Source organism: Mucor velutinosus (genome assembly GCF_035048745.1).
Source record: "Mucor velutinosus strain NIH1002 chromosome Unknown tig00000093, whole genome shotgun sequence".
Classification (NCBI taxonomy): Eukaryota; Fungi; Mucoromycota; class Mucoromycetes; order Mucorales; family Mucoraceae; genus Mucor; species Mucor velutinosus.
In genome coordinates this window covers 3,074,047-3,097,739 of record NW_027041907.1, presented here as the reverse complement: position 1 = coordinate 3,097,739, position 23,693 = coordinate 3,074,047, and the positions used below count along the sequence as shown (strand labels likewise).

The window sequence follows — 23,693 nt, the reverse complement described above, 5'->3', positions numbered from 1 at the left end:
CGTGTGAGCATTTCTTTTTCTTTTTTTTTACCTATATACTACTATACTCTTATAGTATTATGTTCTTTCTTTCTTTTATTATTATTATGTTTCTTTGAAGCATACCTTTTTTACGTTGTGTGGATGTGCCTATCCCTGAAGCTCAACAAGACTTTATCCGACACCAGGAGGTAGATAGGCCGCCTCCACTTGGTCATCGCTACTTACTTTAGTGATGATTGAGGGTCTCAATGCCAGTATTTAAAGCTAGGTGGTGTAAGTAAGGCATGCTCTAGCACCTGGGGGAAATTTGATGATAGCAACAGCTATATTGCTATATATATATATATATAGCGGAGCTTAAAATTTTGCCTCACATCAAAACCGGGGGAAACCCTCGCAAAATTTTTTTTAGGTCAGCGGAGTTTTTGAGCGACTTGATTGGCTGAGAGGTTGAAGCAGCGAAGGCCAATAACTAGTTGATTTCCTATTAATTTGTCATTTATGATAGTTTTGTGTTTGTAATAAAAGGGTATCATCCAAATATTTAATATTTGAATTCTTCTTTATTAAAAGGTATGATAAGGTTCAATCATTTGATCATCTAGCATTTACCAAACAGTTTTATGTGGGTAGTGTTCTTTCAATTTATTATGTGATGGAACAGTTATGCAATAATAGGTATTGCAGTGAAATCAGGTTTAAATAGATTTCACAAAAAAAATAAAGCAAAGGTAAAATACAATAGAAATCAACTGTATTTTATTTTGTGTATAAAATGAACTGAAGATCCTGTAATTGAGTAAAAAAAAGAAGAGTATTTATACATTTGCAACTAGCTTGTAGGATTAGTGATGATAGAGAGCAATAGGTGCTGCTATTGCGATATCTGGCAAATGTTGTTGATGTTTGATTTAAAGTGGTAGTCAATGCAGGAGCACTGGCCATAAGGGTCGATTTGAGTAACCTTGATGGGCTTGGGTGAGCTATCGTCATAGCATGATTTAATGTAACCTTGATGGTTTAAAGTGTGATGCTTGTTATTGAAGCATGGAATCCTTTATCTGGGATATTGTGCAACTATGGCAGCAGGGCATAGTTGTCATATTTGAATATGCTTGTTATTGATTTAATTCTATTTGGATAAAGATACCATCACCTATTACGACCATCATGGGTGTGATTGAATACACTGTGATCAGGAGTGATTCATTCACACGATGTGCGATATAAGCGTGTATCTTTACTTTAGTATTTTTAAATGGGTTTTTGATGTACATTTGAGCGCTTTCATTAATAGATCCAAATAGCATGAATTTGAATGAGTGCTATTTGATGAACTTTGGTTTTCAATTAAGTTGCGTTTGGGTGGCTATTTCATTACAGGTATTGTCAGGCAGTCTCAGTATCATATACCCCCTCTCCTCCTCCTCCCCGCCAAATATGCATTGTTTATTATCATTGATATACAACATACTTCAATTTCATGCGGTGATCAAGTCTATGAAATAAGTTTAGGGCGTGATATGGCTAATATCAATGTGCCAAAAAAAAACGATGATATGCGCCACTGTAGCAAATGCTAGCCTTGGGGTATTGTTTTTGGACAATCTGGCGGGGGAGAGATGGTTTATTGGATGCTGTAGATCCGTAAGAACTGATGCTACTGGTCTCACTAAAACCTCAAATGATAGGTAAGTTTTGGTTTTACGCAATACATGTAGTTGCAGGTAGTTTGGTACAGATGTAGTAGTACATATTTTCCTTTGTAAACCTTCAAAAAACAAAAAAAAATCAGCCTGTTTGGATACAAGCTGTGAGGGAACTATCAAGAGTAGTATCATACAATGCGCATTTTGTTTCTTCAAGGCGTACTATTATTGACTACTAGGAATAATAATTGGTACAAAAAACTGTGTGTTTAGAGGAGGAGGATGTGAAAGGTAAAGCACGTAGTAACCCTGTTATGTCACTTGCTTCATAGAGTGGTCAGGCGCTGCTGCTTTCTCAGAATCAGCAAAACTGTTTCTAAGAATAAACGAAAATTAAAGATAAAGGACAACGGGAATAGTATTTATTTAATTAAACAATCTATTTATACAAGTAAAGGACTATCAATGACAGCAAATCCAGCAGCAACACCACCTTCACGAGTCGTCGTTGCTTTGGTACGTAATAAATGACCACCTTCGTCATTAAGAATTTCTTTATCGCCATCACTGGATGAGAACGTAAGTAATGAAGCACAATTAATATACATATTCCAAACACAACTTACGCAAGATAAATGCCATAAATACCAAGTTCGCTGACCACATCACCTGTAATGATTTCACCTTCACGAACCATCAGATTATCAAGAGGAGGACTACGGATTAAATCCATCAAAATGTATGCATTTCTTTCCTCGGCAGTCAATTTCTCGAGTTCAGCTAAAATATCTTGGCCATAAATATTGTGTCCTCCACCTTCACGCTGAGGTTTCATGACCAAGTTATCTGGCTTGGATAAGGCTAACTGATAGGCTGCTAAACCTTCGGGACTACTGTCGAGAGGGTATAAACCAGTGAAGGATTCACGGATGGCATCTGCAGTTGATTTATCTACATAGCGTTCTAAACGCCCAGGTTCAGCCAACACTTGTTGCACTTTCTTGGCCCCCACTAATTGGTATGCGACAGTAGGGCATTTGATGGCGAGTGATCTCTCAATGAGCAAACGAGCATCCCATTCTTTCTTGGAATGATAATCTTCAGGGCCATAACCTGCACGATAATAGGCTACTGCCACTTCAAATCCATCACTGTGGTAAGTGTGTGTTAGTCAAGTATTTTGCAGCATGTCAGATTTTAGCTTGTAAATCCTTACATGACTAATGCCTTGGTAGTTTCATTTAGTTGAGCGCGAGTAGCGAGGTCTTCGAGAGAGAGTCGAGTCAATGGAATGCCATGGCTAGCCATCATACCATCAGCCCCACATGGTCGTCTTCACTTGCCTAATTCTTGCACTTACTTTTGTAATAAATTGTACTCAATCCAACGTTGATCAAATGCATTGCGTTCTCCAGGTTGAATAATCATCACCACACGGGCCCTATTTTGATTCTAAGCATTAAATATAGGGGAAAAGAAAAGAAGTGTAGGCATCTACTTACTCAGGGTTGCCGTAATGCTTCCATGCAGCAGCTAAACCATTTGCAAGTGAGTCAATGGCCTTGTTCTCAGGCAACTGGCTTATGTCAATCTGATCTCCTGCATATCCCTTTACAGATGACAAGAGGAAGCTAATTCAACATTGAGTATTCGGGATGCATCTGCTGATGCTGAACAGACTTACCGATGAAGCTCGCTTGTTCTGGTACATAAACTACCAAAACTAGCAGATACAGTATTGAACTCCACTTGCTGGATCTTGGCGGTCTTTGCATCAGCACCTGCTTCAGCATGCAACAAGTAATCATTACGATGGATACCAAGGCTTGCAGTCTGTCATTTTCAGACAGTAAGTTTCCTCCCCTTTCTCTCACTCACTCTCTCTCTGGTCTCTTTTAACTTACTTGAGCAACACCCTCCTTCTTGACAGTCAGATAGATTTGATACAATTCGTTCATGAAATCATCCAGCTTTGATAATCTACATTGGAGGCGGAAATTTTTAGTTCTTGACGATCATTTCACAATGTGAAGTATTTGCATCTTACGTTTCCATGGTCTCTGAAATCAATTGATCGTCTTGACTCATCTTGTGAATCAGGGTGTTCCAAGGTTGCTGCACATCTCTAGCTTTTTCAAATTCTTTACGGGGAAAAGGAGTAGGATACAGGGCAAAAGGGGCATGCGTGACAGCCGCGTTGTTTGTTAATTGCTTATCCTTGGTAGGTCGCACAATGAGGCCGTGAGCAAGGGCCCAATCGATTGCCACCAAGACAGTATCCTGTAGTTCTTGAGCAGAGACTTTGGGCGGGTAGGTTGAAGTCATATTAAAAGAGCAATGAAAGAGTGAAAAGAAGAATGTAGTTTGTCGAGATGGGAAACGTATTTCTTTAGAATTGCTGATTAATTATTCAATTGCGCCATTTCCTCTCGAATGAGTGTTGTATTACTGTGACCGGTGATAGTCGTGGAGATTCAGTGCCTTGGTATCACTTTCGAGACACATTTCATTATGCAACTTGTTATTTTTGACATGTTATTTTTTTCATTTTCGAAAGGGGAAATGCAGCAAAGCCGAGTTGGACTAATGTAACGTGTATGTCTTATATCCAGGAGAGTGACAAAGAAAAAAAAACAAGAAAAGAGGAGAGGATTTGCATAGGAAGAAGGAGAATCCAAAGATGCCTTCTTACTCTCGCTCTCTCGTTCTCCAATGTCGGTAAACTACTATATAAAAAGGAATCCAAAGAAACGAGAAATCTATTTTTTTTGTTTTACTCTTTTCATTCTTTCATGTACGTCTATGCAAGTCGATCTTCTGTATGTTTAGGGAAAGAAAATAGCCAAGCGACCAAATGATAAGTTATTCTTCTTTCAACTAAAAATAAACAATTTGATTTGTATACATAAATACTACATGGTGCATTTTGAAGCGTCTTTTTCACTTTTAGACTTGTCATTTGGTGTGCGAATGGTTTTCGTTTCTTTGCTGCTTGTATGGGAGATAGTAGACACTCTATGCTATCGAATTACTCTGTAGCACTTCTCTTCATGTTCTGAAAATAAAGAGAAAAACGTGATTAAAAATGACGAATATGCAACAACCTGCAAATCAACAAGAAAAACTAAGGAGTATCGAGGCTAACAGTAGATTATAGCATGTACACATACACATACACGCACACATTTTGGACTCTTGCTCACCATTTACACAACGTATCAAGAATGATATACGCCCATTTTTTTTTTTATATATACGAATCATATACATGTATGTATAAGATTCGTTTAGAATCGATCTCATGCAAAAGTATACAGGTTGGGCAGGCCTTTAACGCAATATAACCAAATATAGGTACCAACCATCATCGATCAACATGTATAATTCTTTTATAATAAAAAGGTCCATGATGGATTGAGTGTATTTGAGCTTTCTCTTTCTCTCTCTTCTCTTTCTCTCTCTTCTCTTTCCTCCATTTCATCATCTAATTTTTACTATGAATACAAACTTGTTTGCAGAGTCAATATCAAGAAGGTCTTCTTTCTGTCCTCCTCCTCCTAATACACATCACCATCATCATCAGCAGCAGCAGCATCATCATCACGAAGACCCTGTTCTGTCACCACCACTTACGCCAGCTCTTTCGCAGCATCACCCGTTTGATAAGAGACAATCTGCCGACTTAGGCTATCCTTCAAGTCACTACAATGCTCGACCCACATACAATATGGACTACCATCACTGGATGAACCAGTCCAACATGTCTCATGTATACCATCCTCAAATGAATCAACCTCCATCTCAACATATGCATCATTCCTTGCCTATACCCACACCTCAGCTGCCTCAACAGCAACAGCAACAGCAGCAGCAACAGCAACAACAGCAGCCATCAGTCCCTGCTCCGCCTACTACCACTACGCAGCAGCAGCAGCAACCATCCAGAGTAAACACCAACACCAACAACGCAGAGAGAGCAACAACTCGAAAGCAACCCTCCAAGCAAAACAAGCACTTGTGTACATTTCCTGAATGTTTATGGAGCTTCAAGCGGTTTGAACATTTGAAAAGACACATGTTGGTTCATACCGGGGAGCGTTCTCATGTTTGCCCTCACCCTGGATGCGGTAAACGGTTCAGTCGATCCGATAACTTTCACGCGCACTACCGTACTCATGAAAAGAAGGCATTTGCAAGACAAAAGCAACAACAGCAAGCCCAAGCCCAAGCTCAGCAGCATCAGCAACAGAATCCGAATACATCTTCATCTACTTCAACGATATCTTCTGCGGCTACTCCCACATCTAATACTTTTTTAGTTAAAGAAGAAAAAGAAGGTTTTATGCATCCTTATTATCATCACAGCCCATACCCTTTGCTACCAACACCATCTAAACAACAGGAGCATTTCATGAATTATCAACAGCAGCAACAACATCAACAACAACAAGACTACCTGTCTACCATCACGCATACAAACAACATGACTTCAGACAGTCCAACACCTTCTAATCGCTTATTAGACTCATCCTCAACCACATCTACCTCATCTACCTCCTCCTCTTCCGCAGGCAAACAGCAAAAGAAGCCTCATGCTTGTAGTCATCCCGACTGTGATCGTAGATTTAGGCGTCTAGAACATTTAAAGAGACACATGCGCACTCACACCCATGAGCAACCCTTTAAATGTAACTTTCCTGGTTGTTTGAAAGCATTCAGTCGATCTGACAATTTAACACAGCACCGAAAGACACATGAACGACGTGGATCAAAGTACAACAGCAACACCAACACCAACAACAATCAATTAGAGCCATCCTACAATATGCACACAGGCACTCCTCCTTCTCCTATTGCCGCTGTAAATGGAAGCTCTATTAATAATGATGCTGCTGCTGCTGCTGCTGCTACCGCCGCTGCTGTTTCTGTAGCTAATGTTGAGCCATTCACGTTGGTAGATTTTATTCGTGATAATAACTACGATACCCTCCATAAAGAACACCACCACCATCATCATCATCATCACCACCATCATCAGCAACAACAGCACCATCCACATCATCATCATCATCAACATCATCAACAGCAACAATCTCAAATTTTGAGTTGGCAGCATCCTGGTGATACTTCAACCGAAAGTGTAGGTTGCTAGCTTGCTTGGAAACCATCACATATAGAATATAGGTCCTCCCTTTCTTTATTATCAAGATCTTTATAACTTTTTTCGCCATTTCCACACATTTCAATAAAAAAAAATCCAATTTGTTTTTTCTAATCCTTGACACTGCCATCTCTTGGTCTGTATGTCACACCACGTCGATCTAATTCGTCTTCCACATCTTCAGGCACTCGTCCATAAACCACAATGGCATACACTCCTTTTTGAAATTTATCTATTTTCGTCGTCAAACATGAGCATCACATTGGGCTGTATAAACTCTAATTTCAACTCGTACCAACTCTTTGCCACCTGCCAACCCAACTCTCCTTAGGATGCATTAAAGCTATCGCACTAGAAAAAAAAAAAAAAAAAAAAAAGCACCACATATTACTTCAGGATGATCATTTTGCTACTTAGACAAACAGCATACCCTTCGAATTTTCCACTTGTGCATTCAGTTACTCTGTCCATACTACCCCTCATTTGTAGGATTTCTTCACAGTTCTCACATCCATTAGAACGAAATTGAGAAGCATTCTAAATTTGGACAAGTTGGTTTAGTATAAAACTCAAGGCAGTTGGTTTGTGAATCTGTACTTGCCTTGATAAGCGAACATAATAAACAAGCGCGAAGCTGCTTTTTATCGATAGGTAAGATTTGTGACATTATGCTATAGATGTTGTAGTAGTATTTGAGAAAAAAAGTGCAAGGAAACAAAGAGGTGTCGAATCTACAACATTGGAGGAGTCACATCCAGCTTAAAAAAGGTGACCGTTGCAATGTTGTTGATAGATTTGATACATGCGCATTGCACTCTCTTCAAGGGAGATGCTGTTGTTTAACTTTGTGAACTTGTTGTCAATATGTTGAACATCTTGTAATCAGAAACATCAGTAAAAAGGTGCAAAATTGCACATTGCTTCCGATTTTAGCGATACAACATGCTCAATGTACCTTGATTCTAGACACTAATCTAAAGATGCAAACCATTCTACTCAAACAAAAGTCCATGTCAGTAGAATGTGTTGTTGAATCGTAGCAGCTGGCAGAGACCAACTTTGGCATCTTCTTTAGCACTGACGACACACTACTGAAAGCTAAGCTTACTCGATGTGATACTGCCATTGAAACAAATGAAATGGCTCACGATCATTCTTGATCAATCAGATTTCAGACCTGAATGAATGTATGCGATGGTACGATACAAACGCGCCTTAGACTGTAATATTATGGCCCTTGATAGAAACAAAATAGAAATAATGGATGAAACGGGACGACACGATTATCACAAGAGTACCGCCCCAACATTTGTTGAGCAGAGAACAGGCATCTACTATGCCAAATAAAAGCTTGAGCGACCATTCCAAATCGATCCTGAGAATGACAAAACAATGCAATCATGATGACAGCCTGAGACGGCACTGTATTGCTTCTTGGCAGATTTCAACTGATGTTAATATTGCAATGAAACGAAAGAGGCATTAAGTATAGCTTAATCAATAACACTCGCTTACACGCAAATCAGGTGCAACAATTACGAGTTTATACCCACACACGCACCCTTACCAGCCGATTAAATCATTTTTCCACGCAAATCATAACGTACAAGCCGACATGAAGCTTATTTTAAATGGAACAACAGCTGTGGCAAAAGGAACGAACAGCATGCCATTTTTGGTAACTTCTTGCCTTGTATTTTTTGATCTGAACCATATTGGAATTCTCCTTGATCCATCATGTACAATCTAACGAGCTACTACTGCACCTTACAATGTTTCTCACACAATAGAAATTCTATCGTAGGAATGTGAGGTGCCAAATGTTTCTGATACTCTGATTCAACCATGTCTATTTATATGAAAGACACGTTTGCTGCATTTCAAATGATGCTTTTTATTTGCAAAAAAAGACACAATCATGATGGTATTGTTGCAAGCAACCGGGTGTGGCCCCGGTTGATAAGCTATATCACTCTTACAAGATAAACAGATTACATGAGGAAGCACACATCGATTTTGCGTAATCTCAAATTATAAATCACTCTTCCTTTGTGCTACTGGAGTTTTTTTACCAAATGGAAACTCTGGTTCCGATAAAAAAAATTTTCATGATAGCCTTGATTTCCCTCTTCAATGCTTGGCGAGGACAGGAGCAGTAATCTAATTGCTTGATTTGCCTTCTTCTTCATGTGATTTAAACCCAACAAATGGCCCTGTTTCTCTCTAACATTATAATAAACAGACCTTTTCTCGATCTGATGTGAGTCCTCTGTATGAACCTCCGTTGCAAAGCGTATTTATATTTTTACACACGCATTTTTGTACCTTTTTACACAAGAATATTTGGGGTTCAACAAGCATTTATTATTACATTTGGGAGTTTCAATAAATTGAAATCAACAAAAAGGCATAAAATTAACGAAAGACTTGTATCGCTCCCTTTTCTCCCTTTCTTACTCTCTCTCTCTCTGTCTCTCTTTTAAACTAACAAAATGGAATCTATGGCTGTATCGTCATCAACATTTGGTGATATCTTGGATCAATTATCTCTGTCGACACTTCGGTATCATTGGCAATCTGTATTGACTTCAGCTGTTGTATTCGCCATCATCTATGAAATTTCCCGTATATTTTCACCAGTGTTATTTCCAAAGACATTTCAATTCTTCAAAGGCGTAAGTGAAAAGGTGTTGGTGTATGGTTGCTATGGGATACTCATGCACAGATCAGTACAATGCACCAAATTGGCATGTCCATGTTGTGTCCACTGTACATTGTATAGTGGTTGTGCTTGGATCATTCTTTATTTTTGCAGACAATTCGCTCAATCAAGATAGAGTGTTCGGCTATGTGAGATGGGCTGCTGATATTTATTCTATTTCTTGCGGGTAAATACAAGCAAAATCCAGCTGTTGCGGATATCATGGATCTAATTAGTGTATCTAGTTACTTTTTATGGGATACAATCATTGCCATCTATTTTTACAAATATCAAGGTATCAGTATGGTGTTCCATGGTGTCGCTTCGTTCTCTGTCTTTATCTTTTCTTTTGTAAGTATACATAGAGAGCGTGGGATGTTATATGTGGGCCATTTGCTAACATTTAGGATGACTAGCGTCCTTTTGTTAATTACTATGGTGCCATCTTCCTGATGTACGAGCTCAGCACTATATTTCTCAACTTTCATTGGTTCATGGTAAGGAACAGAACAAGATCCACTGTAGAAGTGATAGGGGACTCATCGGTGTAAATATTGGCTTATAGGACAAATTGGGTTGGACTGGCTCCAAGATTCAATTGGTGAACGGTATGGTGCTTCTGTTGACATTTTTCTTTGCGCGTATCGTGTTTGGTACTTTTATGTCATACAAAATGTGGTGTAAGTCATACAACGGAATGATCCTGCTTGTGGGAATTCACTGACTTTTTTTGTTTCTATAGCTGATATCTATACAGTCAAGGAGGATGTCCCTTTGAGATGTAAGTTTGTGGGTTTCCCAGTGTTTGATTGCTGGTCAATTGATTTGTTAAAATTGTAGATTGGATTGTTTATGGAGTTGCTAATTTCGTCACCACATGTTTGAATGTTTGGTGGTTCAGCCAGATGATTGCAATGTTACGCAAGCGATTTCCAGCCAAAGAGGTCGCCAAGCATAAGTAGAGACCAGTAGAGAGACATCACGGCCCCCCTTATATACATACAAATCACGCATATATATATATATACAAACACTCATATTCATTATCACTTATTGCTGTTATTATTATTATTATTATTATTATAAAGAATGAATAATGATACCCTCAACAACGGCTTTGTCTTAAAAAAAAACACACCAAACTCCCCTGATCTTGGTTATTATATATATGAGCGTCGATCATGCTGCATCCCCTGAATATGCTACGGGACAAAGAAACATTGAAATAAGCATTAATGCACCTTCTGCTTTGAGACAAAGACATAGCTATCAAGAGGAAATTCGTGCCTAAAAATTGGTACCTGAAGTGTATGGAGCGTACAAGCTGCTTAAATACTACACCAGCAGATGCATTGCTAATTGGGTTCTTCAATCCAACTTGAAGCATGAACGTATACCTCTGATTGTTACCATAATAAACTAAAAACAATACTGCGTTGAAAAACCAAGCTTTTGATTTCATTCTGTACAGAAGCTGCCTTTTATATCGAACAAAAAGTTGCCATATACAGATGGCTTAAAGATATCCATGGTATAGCTTTCAATACAGCTAGAAAAAGGTATAAATGGAGCCTCCAATGGAAGTATCTAGTACTACATATCACTTTTATATACCAAAACTCCTCACAATCGTTACACGCTGTATACATCTGCAATGCTCATGTCTCAGATCAAACATATCATCTCTGCTCGCAATATCTCATCCGCTATCATCATATCGACTGGACTCAAGCCATTGACTACGGTCATTCACTCTTTTCCTACTGCTAGCTCTTACTCCAGTGTTTCCGAGGTTTGGTTAAAGCCAGGTAACGCCTTGCCAACTGCTGCTGCTGCTGCTGTCAAGTCCCCCAAGCCTGTTCTCTTGGAAGCCGGTAAACGTTTCCATAGCACAGTTACGTCTTCTGCCTCGTCCCCTTTTTCTTCATCCGCCTGCAAGGAAATCAATATGAAGAGCACTATCAACGATAAAGAAGCCAAGATTGAAAGCAGTATCAGTTTCTCTTCATCACCAGTCAAGAGCCAGCGCATCAAGAGCCAGCGCATCAAGAGCCAGCGCATCAAGAGCCAGCGCATCAAGAGTCAGCCCATTAAGAGTCAGCCCATTAAGAAGGAAAACATTGAGGCCCTCAACTACGTGGTTATTCAAATGAACAGTGGTAGATGGAGCGAGGAAGAAAAGAAGAAATTCAAAACCAAGCTTATGGAATTGACCTCCTGCCCACCCACAGGGATCAAGACCTTTTTTCAAGAACTTGCCAAGGCTGTAGGTAGTAGAACCGTTCAGCAATGCAAGCAACACCATGCCTATCATTATAGAGGAATGCGTTATGTATAATGTTTGAATGGCTTGATAGTAATTCACTCGATACCTGCGCTGAAAAAAAGAGTATATTTGGCTTTTTTGTAATAAAAAAAAACAATGTTTGGAATCAAAAAGGGATACATTTCGATTTTCTGAATGCTATTAGTATTAGCTTTCTTCTTTGTATTCGCGCAATCTTTGTAACTCTGCTGATTTTTCGCGTCCACTACCACATATGAACCCTCTTAAGCTTACCTGTAGCTGTGGATTTGACTCTTCTACGATGCCCCACATCTGTATCAATGGAAATAAGTCATTACAAATAGACAGCATACTTGTATTCCCTCTCACTATTCCAAAATATGTAATACACAGCGAAATATGGATACATTTGGGCAGTGATTTCCTGCACTAGAAGCCGTTTCAGGCTGCCAGAGTAGCACCAAACAATTGTATTCGAGTAGCAGTAACTTTCTGACACGTTTGCTTAGCTTTTTGGGACCAAAAAAAAAACATGGCCAAAAATCGATCAAAAACCATGAGGTACCCCTCATGGATTTTATCGAAAATCAAACGATCGCGTTTTTGATATCGAATTTGAAGACTTTTACTATGGTATTTGTTAAATCAAAATGTTTCTCTCGATCCAAAGCAACCTCTGAAACCATTTTTAAAAGGTTTTCATATGCAAAATATGGCCATTTTCGCTAAAAACCTCGTTTCAAATTTTATTAAATTGCTCAATAAGTTCAGTCAAGATGCTTATTACAGTTAGCACCATTGGAAGCGCCTTGAAAAGTACTCTTAGGCAACTTAAAAGAATATGTAGAAATTTACACTTTTTTTATAGTCGAATTTGAAAAGTAAATAAAATTGAGTCGATTATCTTCAGATTTGACCAATCCTGGCCGAAAAAAAAAAAGAGTGAACGGAGTTATGTCCTGCTTGGCTGGCAAATGCATCTTTCATGAAGGCAAAGCCATTTTTTTCAAAGCTAATAACAAGAGAATGACGAATTGAGAGGCACTATAGCTTATCCTGGCCACTCTCTTTTTCTAAAATTTCAGAATTGTATGTTTGATAGCTTCAATAGTTGCAAACTATTTCTCCAAATGTCAACTAGAATGCAAAATGCAATAATGACTAACGCTATTCAAGATTCTATACGTCAAGTGTGAGCCACTAGTGTTTATATATTAAATATATACCTTACGGTGAGCAATAGTAAGAGATATAGTGTTTAAAGCTTGATGTAAGAGTGTGTGTAATTCTAATATTTTGGTATATGCAGCAATTTTAAAGAAACGATACAGTATTTGCATGAAATAAACAATGGTCAATCAAATTTCAGCGATAAAGGTGGCTTGAGAGAAAAACTGCAAGCTTGCACGCCCCTCTTTTCCTTAATCAATTTACTATGAAACTAAAATGCAGTGAGAAGCGCGTTTTGGGCAGTATCAAGCAAGAAGACCTCAACCCTGCTTCTACAGTTGCCAGGTCATCTACTTTTACCTCCAAATATACTGAAGCCTTCGGTATCGATATCAAGCAAGAAGATACAAAGGAACACGAAAATATGCTACAGCAAAATAGTAAGATGCATAGCAGTATCACAAACGTATCCTAATAATTTCAACTGGCAGGTGGTTTCGGTAAAGCAGGCTATTACTATCGTTGCAATCTTTGCAACAGGAGGATGGAGAGTCTCAGATCTGTCTTGGAACATCGCAAGTCAATTCACAATTTTAAGAATTCAGGCAGGAGAAAAATCAAAGATATAGATTTGGAACCAGATGTACATGACCCCAATTTTTATTGCAAGTCGTGTGAAATGAAGTTTAGCGACAACGGCGCGTACAGGAGTCATTTGAGAAACTCCCACCACATGGTTTTGAAGCCAACGCAGGGATTGAAATCGCTCCAAAATGACATTGTTCCTGATCCTGACGATCCAAACTTTTACTGCAAAGCATGCGATCACACCTATAATTATAAAGGCTACTACAAGGATCATTGTAAATTTGTACATGGACTGACATCTGTCAAGTATGCCCGCCAATGGTCAATAGCAGGTGGCTTGATGATTAACTCTACTTACTGTAAATTCTGCGACAGACGTCTGGCAAAAAAGCGTTCTTATTTTGCGCATCTTCATAATATTCACAAAGTGGATTGGAGGACACTGCAACAAGAGCCCACAATCGCAATCCCTGATGTCAATGATTCCAACTTTTACTGTCGTTCCTGTGATAAAACATTGGCAAACAAACCCTCCTTCAAAATGCATTTGAAGATAATGCACGCTATCTTTCCACCAGCACCACGCAACAAAAGCAAACTGGAGCCAGATGATAATGATCCCAACAATTACTGCCGTGCCTGTCAAAAGACGTATATTTCAAAAAGAAGATATCGGATACATCTTCGCCTAATTCACCAAATGACATTTCCGTCAGTTAGAGGCAATGCCGACCATAAAAACCTACCAGACCCATACGATCCTCACTATTACTGCAGTGTATGCAAAAGGACCTCCAAAACAAGACAAATATATCGAAAGCACTGCAAGATTGTCCATTCCATGGTATTTCACCGTAGGACTATAAGCAGCCCCAAGGCAACTATAGATGTCAACGACCCAAAACATCACTGTGCACAATGCGAATATTATTATTGTAGTAAATCAAGTTTCCGGAAGCACTTGATGCGAGTGCACCATATTAAACTCGTCTCCTAAACTACTCTAGTGTTCAAGATCAAGCCTCTAGTATAGGAAAGTTGTTGCCTTGATCTTCAAAGCAGGGCAAGTTTACAAACTTTTAATCATATCTTTATTATGCCATTGCTATTCCAAAATGAAAATTCTAGTATTATTATTTAATAAAAAAAAAAAAAAAAGTGAGCTCTCGTTTTATTCATTCAAGTAGGTACAGTGCATGTCTTCAAGCAAGATAATTTAGCTTTTCTATCGTCTTGCTTGATCTATTTTACAAAATACTTCATTTTGTGTTTCAGTAAAGTTTATATTGAAATGATTGACGCAAACTTTATCAGTTTCATTATGATAACCAAAGTTGATTTTGCTTCGAAACGATCAAAGACCGTGTCTTTTTTTTTTCAAATGCACTCTGTCCAATTATCAATCAAAAGCAAGTAATTGCTCTGGTGTTTTGTATAGCCTAATACTATCTTGAAATGCCCTAATGAGCATCTTGTGTGATTCATGTTCAAAGATTCAGCATATAGCATATCTCATGTCAAGTACTATGCGTTGTGGGGTTAAAGAAGCTGCATAATATATGTGAGGGTGTGTATGTTTAGTAACATGCACTATAATTTCAGCATTTCAAGCTTCGTTTCATTGGTTAGCACTTTATAAACCATCTATAACTATGAATCATACTTCTCTGAGATGCCCTCAGTCTGTATCAATGGGAGCAATTCGTATACAGGCATGCCATATTCTTACCTTACCTCTTACTGCGCATCTATATGCAAAAAACAGCTAAATCGGAAGGCATTTGAGCAGTATTTTTTCGCCTTAGAGGCAGTTTTAGGCTACCAGAATAAGACCAAGCAATTGTACTTGAGTAGTAGCAACTTCCTGACATCTTTGCTCAACTTTTTGGGCCAAAAAAAAAACATGGCCAAAAATCGACCAAAAACCATGAGGGGTACCTCATGATGTTCATCAAAAATCAAACGATCGCGTTTTTGACCACAAAAATGAAGGTTTTTTACTAAGGCATATATTACATCAAAATGTCGCTATGGATCCAGGGCAGTCCCTGAAACTTTGATTGTGAAAACTTTGTATACAAAATTTCAGCATTTTAGCCGAAAACCTCATTTCATATGTTTCGGTGTTGCTCAATGAGTTTATTCAAAACATCTGTCATATTTGGCACCAGTGGATGCATCTTGAAAAGTACATCAGGAAAGCTCAAGGAGGGATGGGATAACTATCACTTTTTACATCGTCGAATCTTGCAAAACAGATCGAACAGGTCGATTTTGAGCAGTTTTCGTCCAATCTGGAGCACAAGTAAACCGACGTTTTAAATTCTTTTGGCTGGCTGGCCATGTTATGAAGGTAATCCATGATTTTGAAAACTATTACGCATTCAAAAGAAATACAACTTGCTATGATTACTTTTTATTGCTTATAATGCAAACTGGCACATTTATGAAGTCTTATCGTGGCAGATTGCTCATTCAAGTGCACACCGAAATGTGAAAGGCATAACTGTCCAATCTATTCAAAATTGCATATTACATCTCGGATGCAATCCTTATTTTACGTTTAATTTGATGGCCATGTGACAAACATGACGCTGTGCATGGTAACAGCTATTTGGCAACATCACTGTATTCATTGCAGTGATTACCACCGCCCTACATTAATAGACTTTCTCCAAGTAGTCAATTCCATACACACCAATTGATCAAATAATAGGCCACGTAAGCATCAGCGACCACAGACGGTCAGTTTGTTATACGACTACATTTGTCATGTTAAAGGTGCTCCATCTGAAACAATAGCCTTATGAGAGCAGCTCATAACGTGATTGCTTGTTCGTATATCCTAACCGCTAGACAGGGACCTTATCTATCGACTTTAATAGGTGTATCAGATGAGTACTTGCAGACGGCGGAAACACACTAGTAGGGATGTATTTTGCAGTAATTCAGAAAGCAATGGATCTTTTGGATCTGCTGTATCAGGGACTGCCGAAATTTCTGTGCACAATTCATAAAATGTTGGCATCTGAGAAGCAACCCCAGGTATGGTATCAACGTCAAACAAGGGGGGATTCAAAAAAGATTTGGTGTACAAAATAGACGATAGAGGGAAATGAGCCAGGGATTTCCTTCTTCTCTTATCTCAAACATGTTATCGCGTAGTAGTTTCAAGACACTATCCAAAAATCCTGCCTTGATGGCAAGACCTGTCTCTGTGGCTACATTTCATCATACATCCACACACTTCAACAAGAAAGCCGCTGTTGAATTGAAGCCCTCAGCGCAAGACGATTCGCCTTTTGACAAGTTGGCACAAGGCATGAACGTCCTTAAATCCACACTGCTGACTGCAACACCATTGCGTAAAGTGACTCGGCCCAACATTGAATCGCTGCCATTCACTGGCCATGCCACCAGTTGGGACCAAGCTGTCAAAGAGGCACAGAGTCTAGTCAATTCAGCAGACCAAGAACGCATATTTGACCCCGTTAAAATTGTTGGTAAGGATTTATGGGAGCTCAAAGGCAACATTACCAAACTGCTAGGATCTGGCCATCCGTTTATCAACACCATCGGCAAGCATTACTTTCAAGGTGACACCAATCGCATCCGACCTCTTTTAGTATTGTTGATAGCAAAAGCAACATCCCAGGCACCCAAGAAATCGACACAGCAATTGCTACATGAAGATGTCGATAGCGAATGCCAAGTGTCGTCCGCAGAAAACCCCATTTTACCTACACAAAGACGATTAGCAGAAATCTCTGAAATGATCTATACCTCATCTCTACTTCATTATGATGTGATTGATAACGGAGAGCAAGTGACAAATCCAGGATTTGGTAACAAGATGGCTGTTTTGGCTGGCGATTTTCTGCTGGCTCGTGCCTCACTTGCATTGGCTCAGCTAAAGAAGGCAGAGTGCATCGAGCTGATTGCTACTTGTATTGCTAATCTCGTGGAGGGCGAGTTTATGCAATTACATGATCTCAACAAGCAAAACCCCGACAAACAAAAGGTATTCGACTACTATTTGGAAAAGGTGTACTTGAAGACAGGCAGTTTGATTGCTCAAAGCTGCAAGGCATCTTCTGTGTTGGGTGGCTGTTCAAGCGATGTTGCCAAAATGACATATGACTATGGCAAAAATCTAGGCATTGCGTTCCAGGTAAATTTTATTCAAGCATGCCAAGATCCAGTTCTAACCAGACCCTCCACTTAGCTTATTGATGATCTTCGAGATTTCTCTCAGCATGCAGCCAACATTGAAAAAAAGCAGCACAGTTCAGGCTGGATCACAGCGCCTGTTTTATTGGCATGGGAGGAGCACGCAGAATTAGGACCTTTGATTGAACGTGGATTCATTGAAAAGGGAGATGCTGAAAAGGTATGTTCACTGCGCACGCACAAACAGATACACATATATTCACACAAGAGACAGGCACGCCTGTTGGTATATCAGAGTAGCGGATTAAAAAAGACGCTTGCATTAGCAAACAAACACATAGATTTAGCAATTTCAGCAATTGAACAATTGCCATCTTCTGAAGCTCAGGCAGCATTGATTCAATTAGCCAGAAATCTGACCACTAGAAAAGATTAAAATTAGACCCATTGCCCTGTATATAGTTTTTATATAAAAATAAACCCTTCTTTCATATCCCAATTGAGTGATGTGATGAGTGATAGTGGCAGCCAGTCTGGAATGTCACTGATAATTGCATGATTTGCCATCCTCACTGACGCTGATTTCTCAGCCACGGAGGGTTAATTTTTATCAAAGCACACACTTTTGCTTGTTTTGACGTTCCATTTTTCATTTTAATTTTTCAACTTGAAGCATGGACAAGGTTCTAAATGGCATTGCCGACGAGGTTGCTTTAGAAGGAGATCAAGGTACGTAGGATGGCAGCTATTTTAGATAATCTATTGACTTGATGAGCGTATATGAGCAGGATGCACAGTCGACAAGCTTTTCATTCTTGTGGAAACGTTGCTTACAAAGGCCTTGAAAGACACTCCACTCAACCATGCAATACTCTTTGACGATCGCTATAAAGCATACCTCTGGCAACAAATCAAACATAACACACAATTACTATTTACAGAGGTAAATTCTACAAGGGCAGATGATAGACCGGGATGAGTGACGCATTGCAGTGTAATGAAAAAGCCATCGATCCCACGGACCTCACCTACGATGAGCTCAAATCAAGGGACATTCTTGTCAAAACAACAGATCAAGTGCTGGATCAAAACATTTATGGAAGCTTAAAGGTACAGTGAAGACGAGGCAATGGATATGAATAAAACGCTCATAGTGCAGTTTGTTTCAAAAAGGATGTGAAAAAGAGCTTGAACGAGAAACAAAAACACATATTGAACAGCATTGCAAAGAGCCGAAATCAGGGCATCAGTCAATATGAATTGGGCGAACTCTTCGATATGGATTCGAAAACCATCTATTACCATGTCAAGAAACTAGATCAGCTAGGCTTAATGTAAGGAAGCAGCACCCACATTCTGATCCATGACCACTCACGCATGTTGTAGAGTCAAGGAAGACGCATACGCATCTCGCATGATTACAAAGCTGCTATTTCTGAAGCGCTTTGCCAGTCGAACAAGCAATGAAGAAACCAAAAATCAGCAGAATGAAAGTATCATCTATCGCTTGCCAGTGTTTAAGGAAACAATCAACAAAATACTCGAACAACAGGCAGACCACATCATGCCCATATCCGATTTGCTTGAGGCATTGTCGCTTGACACCATCAAAGAGAAGAAATGGGCTCGAGTGAGGATACAAGAGATGCATGAGCAAGGCCAGATCGAGAAATTCAATGCGACCGATGGCAAGAGATTGAGACAATGTATCAGGCTTGTGTCAACTTCAACTACACTATCCACATTAGCCACGTCCCATGGGCTTCAAGAAGATGCAATACAAGCCAGTAAGCCCTTTGCAATGGACAGAGACTTACCTTGCGACTATGTGTTTTACAGGGACGTCCAAGCTGCAGCAGAAAAAGGCCTTACTCGGCAAGACTTGATTGACAAATATCCGTTTATTGACCCTGTCCAAACCAAGATTTTCTTTGATAGCGCTACTTTTCCGCCAAAAACCTCGGATTTGATGCCATACATGTTGCATTGTACTGAAGAGGTATCTGGAAGGACTCGGCAATTCAGATATTATACCCAGAGTGGATGGAGAGCTTTCAACAAAGCAAATGGAATTCAAATCACAGACGAGCCCACCCTAGATATAGCTCCAAAGTCAAAAGAACCCGAGATACTACGGGAACCCACATCCATCGATGAGATCAGCCGGGCATTGAAGGAACCTGCTCGCAAACGTCTACATTACAGCAAGGAAAGATATCAAGCCAGGAAAGAGGCAGCGGCCAAGAAACGAAAAACCACGGCTGACAGCACACCAGCCAGCACACCAGCCAGCACACCAGCCAGTACACCAGCCAGTACACCACCGCCCGTTGATACAGAAGAACTAGCTAGTCAAATACCCAACAAAAGAGCCATTGATGAGACAAACGATAAACCTGTGTCGCTTACTACAAAGAAAAGAGGAAAGAAGGATCCAGTGCGCAACGTTACCAAAACACGTCGCTGTGGTATCATCTTGGACATGGTGGAGAAGGTTCATATCCGAGAAATCAATTCAGACATGATGACCGAATTCAGGAGCATTGAGCTGGAGACAGCTGGAGGCCAGAACGTGGCACGCAAAACATTTGACGACTTGGTGAAGGAATTGCACGATCAGCAGAAGCTCAAAATCTATGTTACTGCCATTAAGAAGCCCAATGGATTGACAGACATCAAGAAGTTTGTGTTGCACGCCAGTTTGACGGCAGACAGCCCTCAAGTAAAGGAGTTTATTGACCACTATCATGTTCAGAAGCCCATTATGGATGGTCTCTCAGGGCGGAAGGAGATCAAGGCTGTTGCTATGCCTGCTTTGCCGCATTCCAGTCATTGCGTGGATAAATCAGGGGTAACGATTGTGGGCAATTCCAATTCATGGCGTGTCAATGCCATTGAGAATGGCTGGGTGCCTTCTAAATGGAATAGAGCAAAAGTATTGCATGTCGCTTTGTTTAAATATCTCACATTCAGAGGTTCTCTAGATGGCATGGTGGATATGGCTGATTTTCTGAAATGGATTAGATTGCGAACAGTCATGAAGATTTACGGTACACTGCCATACGATGACCCTACACTGAAGGCATTTCTTGATGTGGAAGAGAACCGAGACACGGCTATCTGTAATTTACCAGCAGATATCAAGGAAATTGTATCTCAAGCAGCACCTCGTATTCGAGTACGTATTGTGCGTCTGATTCAAGCCTTGCATGCTCTGTCGCTGATAGAGACTGAAGGGGGCGCTATGATTGGATATAGGATTCCGCCAAAGATATGGCTACTGAAGCAAGGCATTATAAGAGACTATGCCGCCCCAGGACACCCTCTTCAATACACATTGCAGTTGAGCGACATCAAAGATATGCAGCGGTATTGGAGAGATTTGCATAGGTGCTGTGTAGTGAAGCGCATGAAAACAGACACCCTCCACGACGAGAATGACATTTTTTATAACATTGTTTTGGTGAGATCATGGCGATCCAACACGCTGCTACCCAAAGCACAGAAAGCTGTACTCGATTCCTTTATTGATTTTGATGCCAAAACGGTGCCTACTGACGATGACAAAACACTGCGAATTCACATTGCGCGAAAGACAGATCTGTCGCCAAAGCGTGTTCAAGCGTATTACAATTCAGTGTTGATGGCATTCAAGAAATATGCCAGTCGAAAGGAAAAAGAAGAGCAAAAGGCGGCAAGAAAGGAACAGAATCTCAAGGCGTCACCTGCTATTGCTGAATTGATGCAAGCCTCGATGGAAAAGCGCAAGATCAATGCAGCCATGTTCAAGCTGAAACAGCAAGGGCCTTTTGTTCAGTCCACATTCGTAGCTAGCAGAAAGCTGCGACGATTAAGACTTCCAGTCGAACCTGAGGGTGCTCAAAAGAGAAACAGTAAGTGTTTACTGTTGGAGAAAAGACAAGTTTCTTAGCTGACACACCCATTTGTCATTGTAGCCAAAAATGCAGATGGCCACATCGTAAGCGATGTTGAAAAGGATGTCATGATACATGCTTACAGTATCATGAAAGCAAGAGCTGATGCCTCGCTCTTTTACTGGAGTCCCATTGCCAAAGTCATCACATCATGTACACCAGAAAAATCCCGTCGCACGATTAGCTATATGACAAGACTAAATCCTCAGCTCTTGGACACCATCAACAAATTGAAGGCGGATTGGAAGCAGATATACCAAGAAGGCATTACCAAGGGAGAGATCAAGGACGACGCACCATGGGATACTCAGGACTATGATTTGCCTGGTTTTCTGGAGTATTTTATTCTGAAATTGCAAGAGAGAGAGAAGCAAGCAGACGCTGTTGTGCCTTTGCCGAGAAAGCTAAGCGGTTTTGACTCAAAATTCGCCATTGTTCGGGATGGCATCCCTACCAGTGCTGCTGATAATTACTACCAAGTAGCTGCGTACACACACTGCTTTGATGGACATGAATATGACATCTCGACCAACAGCGTCAATCATTATGACGAGCAGAAAGTATCCATGTACTTGGTCATGGTCCTCATCAAGGTAAATAAAAGTGGTATGTATCTGCTGTGGAGCATGCATTCATCACAGCGTTTTGTGTAGATGATGTTGATCACGCCAGACGATAAATACAGCACCAAAGATGCCTACATGCTATTAAGAGCGTATCCAGAAGAGGTGATTGAACAAGCTGTCGATAATTTAACGGCAACGGGCATGCTCATGAGAGGCAAAGCAGGCTTTGGTCGCATTCCAGGAAGAGGCATCAATGTATCTGAAAAGTAAGTAGCATTTATACACAAACAGCTGAAGAGATGCTAATGGTAGCAGGTTTCTCATTGTGGCTGCTGGCATCCTTCCTTACGAGTTCTTTAAGCAAGCAAGGCAATTTCACGAAACTCTGGCTTCTAGCGCTTATTTTACTGATCTGAAAGCATCTCATATCAACAATGGAACAGTAGCCGCTGTTCTAGACCTTGCTTCCCAGGGAAAGGTAAGCCTTTGACAGCTTTAGTACAAATACCATGTATTCACAGCCTCTAGATTTCAATAGGTTTGCAGGATGTCGAGAAATACCTCAAGCCAAAACGGTCTACTTACTATCCCAAAGCATCAGCAGGTAAATACTATTAGCATAGTATCCATACGCTCCTGGTGATAACCTTTGCTTGTCTAGCTGCATTGCGTGATGCGTATATCTACAAAGACCTCGACCTACGTATCACTTCCACATGTGATTTGATTGCTCGCGACGTACCTGATAATTGCGTAGATCGTGATGGCGTTGTATCCATATCGACACATGAAGAAATTGAAGACATGTTGCATGCACTCAAGGACAAACACCCGCTTTCAGGGGCATTGTACAATATAGTGTGTTCCTTTGGAAAGGCTGGTGCATCCATCTATGAGATACGGGCTAAATTTGACGGCCAGCATTCTCATGAGAAATCCCTCTTGTTCTTTGATGCACTAGAATCACTTGAAAGCCATAGTCCACCTCTGATTTGCATCATTGGATTCGAACATTTACGTTATGTAGCATCCGAGTTCATGTCAGATTGGTTTATCAAGCAAAACAAAGTACGCTACATTTTGCCGCTCATGTGGTATGATACAACCGGATCCATCATTCCCGATGCGCTAGAAGGTTGTGCTAATGCTATCATGAGCCATATCCTGAAGAAACCGGGCATATCATTTGTAAGTAGTATTCATTCACTCGCCCCAGAGGATGAGCTAACATACTTGTGTATATAGGCCTTGTTACGAGAATCATTTCAAGGATTCTATACAAATTTTGAGCTTTATCACATTCTCAAGTATTTGTTAGACTCAAAACGGATTGTGGCTAGAACAATACAAAGAGCAGTACGACCTAAACGAGTATCGATTTTCGATAAGAGACCTCTCGTCTCCTTGGCAACGACAAAACATACCCTAAATACCGATGAAATTACTTGTTATTGGTTAGCACGAGATTATTATCTCTAGAGAGA

At 40.1% G+C, this 23,693-nt stretch overlaps 7 protein-coding genes across 7 annotated transcripts; 5 read left to right on the top strand and 2 right to left on the bottom strand.

Moving 5' to 3' along the window:
* Nucleotides 1–2,074: 2,074 nt before the first annotated feature.
* On the bottom strand, nucleotides 2,075–3,956 carry ATC70_002772 (uncharacterized protein; the record flags this gene model as incomplete). Its single annotated transcript, XM_064822142.1, has 8 exons — nucleotides 2,075–2,198; nucleotides 2,258–2,782; nucleotides 2,848–2,931; nucleotides 2,992–3,072; nucleotides 3,134–3,262; nucleotides 3,316–3,464; nucleotides 3,536–3,611; nucleotides 3,679–3,956. The coding sequence occupies 8 exons, from the start codon at nucleotides 3,954–3,956 to the stop codon at nucleotides 2,075–2,077; spliced, it is 1,446 nt and encodes a 481-aa protein (XP_064681828.1).
* Nucleotides 3,957–5,127: 1,171 nt separating this feature from the next.
* CKB2_1 (casein kinase 2 regulatory subunit) lies at nucleotides 5,128–6,783 on the top strand (the record flags this gene model as incomplete). Its single annotated transcript, XM_064822141.1, has 1 exon — nucleotides 5,128–6,783. The coding sequence occupies one exon, from the start codon at nucleotides 5,128–5,130 to the stop codon at nucleotides 6,781–6,783; it is 1,656 nt and encodes a 551-aa protein (XP_064681827.1).
* Nucleotides 6,784–6,902: 119 nt separating this feature from the next.
* Nucleotides 6,903–7,459, bottom strand: ATC70_002770 (uncharacterized protein; the record flags this gene model as incomplete). Its single annotated transcript, XM_064822140.1, has 4 exons — nucleotides 6,903–7,024; nucleotides 7,088–7,143; nucleotides 7,223–7,329; nucleotides 7,394–7,459. 4 exons carry the CDS (start codon nucleotides 7,457–7,459, stop codon nucleotides 6,903–6,905), a joined length of 351 nt encoding a protein of 116 aa, XP_064681826.1.
* A 1,825-nt stretch (nucleotides 7,460–9,284) lies between these two features.
* Nucleotides 9,285–10,455, top strand: ATC70_002769 (uncharacterized protein; the record flags this gene model as incomplete). The annotated part of the gene is made up of 7 exons (XM_064822139.1): nucleotides 9,285–9,467; nucleotides 9,523–9,680; nucleotides 9,739–9,844; nucleotides 9,910–9,990; nucleotides 10,059–10,173; nucleotides 10,236–10,274; nucleotides 10,334–10,455. 7 exons carry the CDS (start codon nucleotides 9,285–9,287, stop codon nucleotides 10,453–10,455), a joined length of 804 nt encoding a protein of 267 aa, XP_064681825.1.
* Nucleotides 10,456–11,147: 692 nt separating this feature from the next.
* ATC70_002768 (uncharacterized protein) lies at nucleotides 11,148–11,831 on the top strand (the record flags this gene model as incomplete). Its single annotated transcript, XM_064822138.1, has 1 exon — nucleotides 11,148–11,831. One exon carries the CDS (start codon nucleotides 11,148–11,150, stop codon nucleotides 11,829–11,831), a length of 684 nt encoding a protein of 227 aa, XP_064681824.1.
* A 4,858-nt stretch (nucleotides 11,832–16,689) lies between these two features.
* Nucleotides 16,690–18,144, top strand: ATC70_002767 (uncharacterized protein; the record flags this gene model as incomplete). Its single annotated transcript, XM_064822137.1, has 3 exons — nucleotides 16,690–17,709; nucleotides 17,764–17,928; nucleotides 17,983–18,144. The coding sequence occupies 3 exons, from the start codon at nucleotides 16,690–16,692 to the stop codon at nucleotides 18,142–18,144; spliced, it is 1,347 nt and encodes a 448-aa protein (XP_064681823.1).
* A 238-nt stretch (nucleotides 18,145–18,382) lies between these two features.
* ATC70_002766 (uncharacterized protein) lies at nucleotides 18,383–23,688 on the top strand (the record flags this gene model as incomplete). Its single annotated transcript, XM_064822136.1, has 11 exons — nucleotides 18,383–18,437; nucleotides 18,497–18,651; nucleotides 18,702–18,818; nucleotides 18,882–19,042; nucleotides 19,095–21,601; nucleotides 21,665–22,236; nucleotides 22,297–22,475; nucleotides 22,525–22,687; nucleotides 22,738–22,813; nucleotides 22,871–23,397; nucleotides 23,455–23,688. 11 exons carry the CDS (start codon nucleotides 18,383–18,385, stop codon nucleotides 23,686–23,688), a joined length of 4,746 nt encoding a protein of 1,581 aa, XP_064681822.1.
* Between the last annotated feature and the right edge of the window lie 5 nt (nucleotides 23,689–23,693).